General features: G+C 41.7%; 1 protein-coding gene across 9 annotated transcripts in view; it reads left to right on the top strand.

Moving 5' to 3' along the window:
- Positions 1–3,949: 3,949 nt before the first annotated feature.
- Positions 3,950–10,862, top strand: part of LOC102289494 (EH domain-binding protein 1-like protein 1) — a 36,187-nt gene continuing 29,274 nt past the window's right edge. For 2 of the 9 annotated variants that reach the window (XM_042222283.1, XM_042222282.1), the window contains exons 1-3: positions 3,950–4,859; positions 9,883–9,940; positions 10,020–10,115. In XM_042222283.1, coding sequence (XP_042078217.1) covers positions 4,756–4,859; positions 9,883–9,940; positions 10,020–10,115 — 258 coding nt within the window. In that variant the 5' untranslated portion in view covers positions 3,950–4,755. The remainder of the gene's footprint in view (positions 4,860–9,882; positions 9,941–10,019; positions 10,116–10,862) is intronic. The other 7 variants (XM_042222284.1, XM_042222286.1, XM_042222285.1 and 4 more) reach the window with 7 other exon arrangements.

Raw genomic sequence — 10,862 nt, 5'->3', positions numbered from 1 at the left:
GCTCTGCAGCTTGTTTCTTTTCATAAGAGGGCTTCATAAAAGCTGGATCCATACACAACACCATCCACACACAAGGTGCGGTTTAAAGTCATTTACAGGGGCACAGAAACACATCAAAATATAGTTTTAATGTGAGAATGATGTGTTGAAGAAAGTTCAAAATAAATGTTTATGGCTTTTGCATCATCTCCATGCAAGTTTTGATTTATTGCGTGGCAGGCTGGATTTAACTGGAGTTAGAGAAAACACCGTTGTGCACTTTATCCGAAAATCAGGACAATCGTGGTGCTGTTGCAGCCGGGTGAAGCAGGGATGCTGTCTGAAAGCTTGACTTCACATTTGTTACTCGTACATTACATCTAGTCTGCTTTGCACTTGGAAAGTGTGGTTCGATGGGGCAGCTATTTTCTGTGAGAATAAAACAGAAATAAGGACTGTTTCCACTTAAGGTTTGTTTTCCATGTTTTATCTGTGCCATTGCGTCTCCCGATGATGTGATGGAAGAGTTTGTGCCACGGAGCTGACTGTCCACTGGGTGGTGTCTTTTCATCACTGAAGCTGCTGCTGCTGCTGCTGCCGCCCAAGGGTTTGCAACATCCTGACCTCCAGCAGGGGATGCTGCAGGGGCTCGGAGAAATTGCACATCAGGTGAGGAAGCATCCAGTCCAAAAGTGATCATCTTCCAAATTGTTTTTAATTATTATTGGTAAACATTATAACAGGATTTACACAGGGGTTTTTATAGAAAAGAAAAATGACCTGTTTTGCAAGCCACGTTCATCTTTTCACACAAATATTTATACAGCACTTTATTCTATGCACTTCGGAGCTTCTTTTACCTTGCATCCACACCTATACCCAATTTAAACTACTACGCCCTGTCAAAAACACTCAGTCATTCTAATGACTCCATAACAGCGTCTCAAAATGAAACTTGAGCTGTAGTTGTTTATTTTATTTTATTTTTTTCAAGTGGCAAGCACAGATGTTTTACTTTGGCGCTTCTCTGTTCTGTTCAATCCCTCTTTGAATACTGATAATGGATTCTCTAAGGAAGTGGAGAAAGATAAGAAGCACACAAGAGTTCTCTCTTCCTCCTTGTCTCTTGCGATTTCTGAGGCTGGTGACGTGGATGAATTTATCCTCAGCAGCAGAGGTGACTCTTGGTCTTCATTTCCTGGGCCGGTCATCATGTGTGCTAGTTTCATCGTAGCACTTGATGGTTTTTGCGACTACACTTGGGGACACATTCCAAGTTTTTCCATTTTCTGGACTGACTGACCTTCAGTTTTTAAAGTAATGATGGGCTGTCATTTCTCTTTACTTAGCTGGTTGGTTTTTGCCATAATATGAATTCTAGCAGTTGTCAAAGAAAGCTGTCAGCTGTGTACCAGCTGTGAGTTCTGCACAACACAACTGATGGTCCCAACCCCATCAAGAAGGCAAGAAATTTCACAAATAAACCCTGACCTGTGAAGCGAAAACCATTTCAGGTGACTACATCATGAAGCTCATTGATAGAAGGCAAAGGCAGTCAACAAAGCAAAGGGTGGCTACTTTCAGGAATCTAAAATATAAAACATATATATATATTTTTTCTACATGACTCCATATATCTTGCTTCATGCATTTGATGTTTTCAGTATGTGTCTACAATGTAGAAAGTAGTAAAAATAAAGAAAAACCATTAAATGAGAAGCTGTGTCCAAACTTTTGACTGGTGTGTATATCCATGACAGCTTTATTTGCCATTCTCCTGATGTGATTGGTAATGTCAGAGGGGAAGTTTGAAACCGTTTATAACAACTTATGTGGCCGTTTCTTCCTCTTATAAACCTCAGGTTGAAATTTAACCTTAGATTAGTTGAATTTATCTGAAAACATGAAGTTGTAAAGTCCGTTTTCTCTCGTCGTGCTGCATGCTTGATATGAGAATTGTGTAAAGGTTCCCTAATCTATGTGGGATCCAGAACTTTGCAACTTGGTAAAAATTAACACTCATTCAAAAGTTGTATGCTACTCCAAGCAAAAATACACTAACTTGGACGCGCTGTGCTGCAGGAGAACTTACAGCCACTGCTGGAGAAGAAAATCAAGAGAGACGAGTAAGATCAGATGTTAGCACTGTGCAGGCATATTTTGTGCCATCTACATGCTCCAACGTGCTTGTTGTTTGATTCTGAAAATGCATGCCTGCATTCACAGAGATGTGAATGCAGGCATGCAGTTTGTGGTTTCATGAGGATTTTGTCATTTTTCTCTGTCCATGTTTAATACAAAGAAACTTACTTGTTTTTTTTATGTCGAACAGGATGCTTTCATGTTCCTAATCAGCTGTTTGCCACTGTGTGTGATACAGTGGGAGGTTTTAGAGACTCTGAGTTGCAATCCTAGAGTTTTATCCTTCACACAGTAGTATCAGGGAGGTTTGTGAGTTCTTCAAGATTTTCTTACTTCACTTCAATATGTTAAATGACCATAGGTTTTCAACAGCAGTGTATGGGGGGGGGAAACAACCTGTTTTTTAAAATTATGCATACAAGACAAACCATTTTGCTTCCTCTTGAGACTCCAGCGATAACAAAATCGACCTTCAGATTATCAGAAATGATTCCTGAGTAAATCCTGATGGAATCCTGTTCAGAGGTCATGAATGCAGATATATTAAGCTGTCATTAAATGTTTGAAAGTCAGTGTCTGTGTTTAACAAGTGACTTTGCACATCATGGTTTTTCTTTCTACTTTGCATTTAAGTCTTGGAATATAACTTCAGCATGTGCCACAGATATGAACGGTATTCCTGCATTCGGTTAAAGACAACCAGGGGGTGGTATTGCCAAATATGACCAACAGGGGACATGCTGCCTTCAGCCAAGAGAGAGCTCCTGCAGTCCTCCACCTTCTCCTCCTCCTTCTCTGAGGTCATCCTACATGGCTGCAGCATGGGGAAAACCATTTGCTTTGGAGAGATGTCTGAGAAGAACGTCTCACGCTGTTCTCTATTTATAATCAACACATGTTGTGGATATTGTTAGAATATGCCTCTCTGTCACTCTAAATGACAGTTGGGCTGAATTTCTGTGTGTGTGTGTGTGCGTGTGTGTGTCTGTGTTCATGCTCTCTATCTCATCCATCACCAGAATGTTTTTGTGGTTTGGCCTTTTAGGCTCAATGCAAATGTAAATTTTCACATATTTCCCACTGCTCACTGCTCGTCTCATAGAAGCCTTGTTATCTCTATTGGTATCATATGACTCAGTTACTGTAAATTCAACAGTCGCTGATTAGTAAAACAAATAGACATCAGAAGGGGTGGTGACAGCAGGCAAAGCTGGAAAGGGGAATAATACTACCAGAGCTACAATACACTGACTTGTGAGGTCAGTACCTACAGCTGGGAAATAACCCAGATAGGCAAAGAGAAACAAAAGTGATATGAAAATAAAAGAGACAACACAAAAATGACATGTTTGTGCTACAGTAGAAGAGGCCAGACAGCAGCAAGTGTTTACAGTAGACAGAAATTAGTTTTACTGACTGCAGAGAGCACCAATTAACAAATGAGGGGATGAGATGACACCGCAGGCTGTTGTGTGTGTGTGTGTGTACATGTTTAGAGTAGGATTGGGCAGAGGTACTGAGAGGTATAATGCTGTGTTGAATACCAAACCAAAGAGTAACATTAGCCCAACTCTGAGTCATGAGAGAGTTACCCCCCTGCTGCTGCTGCCCCACACTCCTCTACTCCAGCTGCCTCTGTCCATCCATCAATCCCTGTTCTCCATCCTATAAATACACTCCTGCTCGCACTGAGGAAAATCCCTGTGCCTTGACCTAGCTTACACACACGCATACACACACAAACACACACTGGTCTGTAGTCTATTGGCTCTCCTCAGTGGAAACTATTCCTCTAACTACATGATCCACACTTTCCTGAGTGAGCGTTGGATGACGCAGCCGAAACTCAGAAAGTGATTTCAGTTATATACCCAATTTGAAAAACGCAATTTCAAGACACAGTGTGCTTTCAGCTTGCTAGAGATGAGATTATGAACGGCTGATTAAGTTAAATGTCAGATAAGGCTGTTCAAGATAGCTAGGATCAAAGTCTGCAGGTATAACTGAGGACTGTCACCTCAGTGCCTCCACACAAGCAGCAAGATAAAAGAGTTTGCATACCACTGCATCAGTCTTTGCATATCCTGTCTGACTCTGCCTGTCTCTCTGTTGCTGGCTGCTTTCACCCATGAAAAAAGGGAGGGTTAACTAACTCTAAAGGAAGCAGAACTATATTACAACAACCCCACGCTTGAGTCAGCTGCGCCGTCTCCACATGTGGATTACTGGCAGAAAGAGAGGGACAAGCTGTCAGTGAGAGCTCCTGCAGTGGTCTGACTGAAACTTCGGGCTGCTGTCGTATTAATTTGAAGCTTGTGTTAATGACAGAGCGGAATCGGTTCCTCTTTACTGACTCTTCAGCTGCCTGTTCACGGTGTTCGGCTCTTGCTTCTCGGTACATGGCGACATTTCTGTCCTTTTTGTTGTGTGTCAGTGTGTGATTCAACTCGGTGCCAATGAGCGCAAGTCACAGCTTGTGTGAAGTTCATTATAAGCAACAGGAGCAGCAGCAGCAGAGAAGGAAGAAGAAAGCCTTATAAGGAGCACAAGCAGCGGACAAAGTTGGATTATTGTCAGGCGGAGGGCTTCTTCAGTTTTCCTCTTTCTTAGGTTTTATTTTAACCGCTGGAAGTTATGACTTCGGTGTGGAAAAGACTGCAGCGAGTTGGTAAAAAGGCTTCAAAGTTTCAGTTCATCGCTTCTTACCAGGAACTCGTTTTGGAGTGTACTAAAAAATGGTGAGTAAATGCGCTTTTCTGCATCTATTTGCTCACGATTTTTATTGTTGGAGATGTGAGTAGCCTCCTGATACCGTGTGAAGCCTGTTATTAGCTATAATAAGCCTTCTAGGACTTCTATGTTTATCTCATATCGTGGGTGTTTTCCGCTACATTGAGGACGATGAGGGCGTCCCCCATGTGCAGAGCTGACAGTGCGGGTTCGATTCCCCACCCCGCCTGCGTGGACGTGATATGTCCACTGCTGTGACCATGCGCATGTAGGACCCTCTATAGTGTTCAGTCATGCTCATCGTTGTTAGTTCATGTCTGGGATTTAAATAAACTATTTTATGAGGCTAAAGCTCGTTAGGTTACACAAAACTTTTGGAAGCTGAAACGTTATATGACTCAAACTGATATACTGAAAGCAAAATAAGTCAAAAGTGTCAGCTTCAGGGGTCAAGGGCAAGGTTTTTAGACTATAGCTAACTAAGCCAGCTACTTAAAAAAAGAGAGATAATAAAAGAGTTGATGCAAATAAAACAAAAACTTAGAAAAGACACTACAATGCGATTAAAAAAATACAAAAAGAAATGTTAATTTGTCAGCAAAAGTGTGAGGCACTGGCATTAAAAAAAGGAAAGTAAAACTATTGCCATGCAGTCATGTGAAACAGAAAGTTTTCACAGGACTCTGTGCAGTCCTGCCAAGCACGGTGGTGGAGGTGTGATGATTTGGGCTTGTTTTGAAGCGACAGGACCTGGAGACCTTGAAGACATGGGATCAGCCATGAACTCCTGAATATGAGGCTATCTGTCCTTGTCACATCTGTCATGTCCTTGCATGACCCAAACTGGGTCATGCAAGAGAACAATGATCCCATGCACAGCAGCAAATCTATCAAGAGTGGCTGAAAAGGAAAAGAATCGATGTGTTACAACGGCCCATTCAAAGTCAACCTGATTGAATTTACTGCAGGACCTTAAGAGAGCTGCGTATAAACAAATGCCAAAAAACCTCAATGAACTGAAGCAACACTGTAAAGAAAGGTGAGCTAAAAAAACCCCATAATGATGTACGAGACCAATAAAGATACAGAGAAAAGCTCAGTTTAAGTCATTGATGCTAAACGTTTTTCTACAAGCTACTGAATCATTGTGTGTACTTAGCGTTTCACATAACTGCACGAGGACTGTGAAAACTTTCTTTTTCACGTGACTGGAAGTGGTATTACACATTATCATAATCTTAAAATCCCAAGTGCAATCTCCTCTGTTAACAGCTTCAGCAACATCTTTAAACTTTCACCCAGTTGTCAGTTTGGACCACACTGCACCTTCTTATCTGTTCAGATTACATTAAATGATGTATTAATTGGGTTTCCAGCACAGACCTCAATAAAGAACAGAGTGGCTCAAAAAGGTTTAAATAGTTTGATCAACAGCAGAACGACACAGGTATACATCTGTGGTGTAAAACCTGTAAAGGCAACTGAGTGATTTACTTCCTACATTCAGAGTGATGAAATCAGAGTCTTTAACTTCCACTGTCATAATGAGACGGAAGAAAAAACAGAAACCACAGACAGAGAAGGAAAGGGAGGAGTAAAGAGGAAGTGAGGACACCACCAGAGATCCATCCAAAGTTTCAGTCATGTGTGCTCAATGTATGTGTTGGTGATCAACACATGTTTGAACGTGATTAAACTCTGAGGTTACTGACAGGAAGTGAACTCTTTGGCCACATGTGGGTCCCTCTACAAATATTCTGTGCGCATGTGTCTGTGTTTGAGGGGGTGTTAGCCTATTATTTAAGATCATCGACTTTCTGTACTGAGACACATGTTCAATAGTAACAAAGGTGGCAATTTTAAGTAAAAGAAAGGTTAGGGTCAATCAGGTTGGATAAAAGAAGCAAAAATACAGAGGGGGGGAGGGGATTTAAAAAGGACCCGGAGACAACATTTAGAAAATGAACTAATGTTGACAGAGGCGGTGAAGTGACACAGGCATAATAAAAGACTTAGCAACAAGACTATTTTTATGTCTTAGAAACGCTTCATGTGACCAAACCATGAGAGATGTTGGTGAGTAAGTGAGCAGGTTTGCTGAAGAGACAGCTACGCTTATATCTAACACTTAGCGCTGCATGCGGACATTTCAACACAGAGGCGAGTCATGTTTACCACTCATCTAAGCAGTCGTGGGATAAGAAAACTATTGTCTGTTGAGCTGTGGTGTGCAGTAATCACATGTTACTGAGCTGTATTGCACCACCATTGTTTGCTTCTTTAAAACCAGTGTCAACTCTCCACCGCTGCCCATTGTAACTGTGCCCAATAGATCTTTTCGCATCTTCGTATTATAGATTATATTTCCTTTCAGCAAATGTTAATGTCTCTGATTTTTATTTAATGTATTCTTCCCGTCTCCTCTGCATCTCTGTGCCTACCAGGCTATTTCTGATGGCACTCCCTGACCCCCTGACACACATACCGCACAAACACATGTGCTCACAAAGTCTTCTCAGCCATACTTGAACACTGATGCACTGAAACGTGAGACCACATGGACCATCTAAAAACTATTGCTGTCGTTTTTGTATGTATTGGAATACTTCGTGTATAAATGTAATGTAGTAGGGCTTAGCAATGAGATTTAAAGAGTATTATGAGTTATTCCTCCATAGCGGTGAGAGCGGTGCTCTTTGACTCATAGAGAGCACTTGGCTCTCAGACTGCGGGATTTTTAAAAGTAGAATGGGAGGCAGAGCCTTAAGCTTTCAGGCTCCTCTTCTGTGGAACCAGCTCCCAGTTTGGATTCTGGAGACAGACGCCCTGTCTAGTTTTAAGATTAGGCTTAAAACTTTCCTTTTTGATAAAGCTTATAGTTATGACTGGATCAAATAACTCTGCACCCTCCCTTACTTACACTTACAATAGACCTAAGTTGCTCAGGGCTTCCCATGATGCACTATAATTCTGGTTTTGCCAGAGATTTCTTCCTATTAAAAGGGAGCTTTTCCTTCCCACTGACACCAAGTGCTTGCTCATAGGGGGTTCTCTGCTATATTACTATATATTTGTTGCAAGTTTTGTGAGGTGCTTTCGTGATATTTAACGGATCGGATTACATTTTTTATTTTTCTCCGATATCCGATCCAGTAATTTAGGTCAGTATCGGACCAATACCGATACGTAATATCGGATCGGTCAATCTCTAATATATATATGAATAGATTAGATTAGATTAGATAGAACTTTATTAATCCCTCGGGTGGGTTCCTCTGGGAAATTCTTTCCAAAGCACAGCACCGACAGAAGTTACAGAGTTTATACACACACACATATATAAATACAGAGACAATATAAATAAAATATACGAAGGGGATAAATAGAATAAATAGGAATAAAAATAAAAATACAAGTGAATTGCACATTTCAAGTATTGAGTCTATTGCACTGTTGACTATTTACAAAAGTATTGCACAGTGAGGTGAAGAGGCACTACAGCTTAGTTGTTCCCCCCTCCTTTGTCCTCCTGTTTCCCCTCCCTCTCCCCTCCAGAGAGGAGTTAAACAGTCTGATGGCGTGTGGGACAAAGGAGTTTTTAAGTCTGTTAGTTCTTGTCTTGGGGAGAAGCAACCTGTCACTGAACAGACTCTTCTGGTTGTTAATGGCCGTGTGCAGAGGATGCCTGGCATTGTCCATAATGTCCATCAGTTTCTTTAATGTCCTTTTCTCTGCCACTGTCACCAGAGTGTCCAGCTTCATGCCGACCACAGAGCTAGCCTTCCTGATCAGTTTCTCCAGCCTGGATGAGTCCCTCTTTGCTGTGCTGCTCCCCCAGCACACCACAGCATAGAAAAGTACTCCAGCAACCACCGACTGGTAAAACATCCTCAGGAGCTTCCTGCAGATGTTAAAAGACCTCAGCCTCCTGAGGAAGTACAGTCGGCTTTGGGCTTTTTTATACAGGTGCTCTGTGTTGCATGACCAGTCCAGTTTATTGTCCACCCACAGCCCGAGGTACTTGTACTTGTTGACCACCTCCACCTCCTCCCCCTCTATCTGAACCGGCAGTGGACCTTCTCTGGACCTCCCGAAGTCCACAACCAGTTCCTTAGTCTTTGAGGTGTTGAGTTGCAGGTGGTTTGTGTGACTCCATGCGACAAAGTTCCTCACCAGACTTCTGTACTCCTCTTCCTGATCATCCCAGATACACCCCATGATGGCCGTGTCATCTGCAAACTTCTGAATATGGCATAATTCAGAGTTGTAGCAGAAGTCAGAGGTGTACAGGGTGAAGAGAAGAGGGGACAGCACAGTTCCCTGTGGTGCTCCTGTGCTGCTCGACCACTGTGTCAGACGTGATGTCCTTCAGCCTGACGTACTGTCGGTCTGTCGGTCTGTCTGTCTGAATAATATATAACATTGTTATAACACTATTATTGACATTTATTACTACTATTAGTAGTAGTATTAGTGGCGGCCCAAAGGGGTATTATGTGGATCGGTGCCTGCATTTGTTAGTATCTTGTGTCCTGTTATGGGGGCTCCTCTCTTCCTGTCATAGGCACGCCTTATAGTCATACAAATTTAGGTCATATGACTGTGCAGCTTCCTGTCTCACTTCCTGTGCCACAGAGGGCTGAGAAATACAATAGAACCACAGAAACAGATGTTATAAAACACACATTTACAAAAAGACAGGTACACACTTGTAACATGTTTCATGTGGTAACTTGTTGTACTCTAACACTTTAACACGTAAATGCACAGCATCACATCTTCACAGACCTGCATAGATTTGCTGACAACCATCTTCACAAATAAACACACATCATGTTCTTTCATTGGCACAGAGGAATTATTATTCAGCAGTCACAAGATCTCTTACTTGTGTTATCTAGTTTGGATCGTGTCTACTTTGTTCTGAGAACTCGCTTGCTTATGAGCAAAGAGTGTATTAGGTATGACTGACGTACAATGGCCTGAGGGAAAATGGCACTTCTGTTTTGATGTGTGTTCATGTTTCTTTAGGCAACCAGACAAGCTGAGGGTGGTGTGGACCAGGAGGAACAGACGAATGTGTTCCAAGGTGAAGTCACCAAAACACCGCACACATAAACACATACACACCTCCTCACAGCTCTGTTAATGCGTTATTTCTTGTGCAGCTCCACAGTTGGCAACCTGGAATCAAGAACCCCTACAGAGGCATGGTAGTGTGGCCTGTCCCGGAAAACATCGACATCTCTGTTACTCTCTTCAAGGTACCAACACCCAGTGTACAGAGTGTACTATTTACAATGTAATAACAAAGTAAATGAAAAACCTGAATAAATGCGGGAAACATATAACAAAGGTCAGGGCACAAGTTGTTTCTGGGTGGCTTGAACAAGTTAATCCTTGTGTGAATGGTTTACTGTGGCCCTAAATGTTACGAAAAGTCCCTTTTAGAAAGATCATTTTTAATCCTTCAGTAGTTTAGAATACTTTATTAAGCCAAAGTTTAAACTTAGGCTTTCCTTAGAGTCAAGTTAACACCATGGTTAGTTAGTGGTTAGTCGCATTATCTCATAGCAAGAAGGTTCTGGCTTCAAATATTCTAACTGGTCTGCTGTGTGACTCTGGACCCTGTTCCTGTGTGGGGGTTTTTGCAGGTACTCCTCCCACTGTCTAGTCATGCCTAGTCATTTTAGGGTGTTTGGTGATTCTGAATCGATTTAAGGTGTGGAAGTAATATAGATAAAGAGTTTAATTGCTCAGAATAAAAGAGATGTAGAATATATATGCGGGAAAAGCGGTCGGTAAGTGTGGAAAAGTATATATAAGGATGAATATAGACACTATGACATTAAACATGGGTTAACAAAGTCCTGTTGTAAAACTTCGAACTGAGCATTTTGACAATTTGGCATTCTGAAGCCAAACATGATGGATATACCTTTCATTATCATCCTTTGTATCTCCAAAAGGGACTATAATTTAAATGTGTTTTAGTAAATAAGAGTCAAGAC

Source organism: Haplochromis burtoni, unplaced genomic scaffold (genome assembly GCF_018398535.1).
Source record: "Haplochromis burtoni strain Fernald_Lab_line unplaced genomic scaffold, NCSU_Asbu1 Contig_83, whole genome shotgun sequence".
Classification (NCBI taxonomy): Eukaryota; Metazoa; Chordata; class Actinopteri; order Cichliformes; family Cichlidae; genus Haplochromis; species Haplochromis burtoni.
This window is presented reverse-complemented; position numbering and strand designations above follow the sequence as displayed.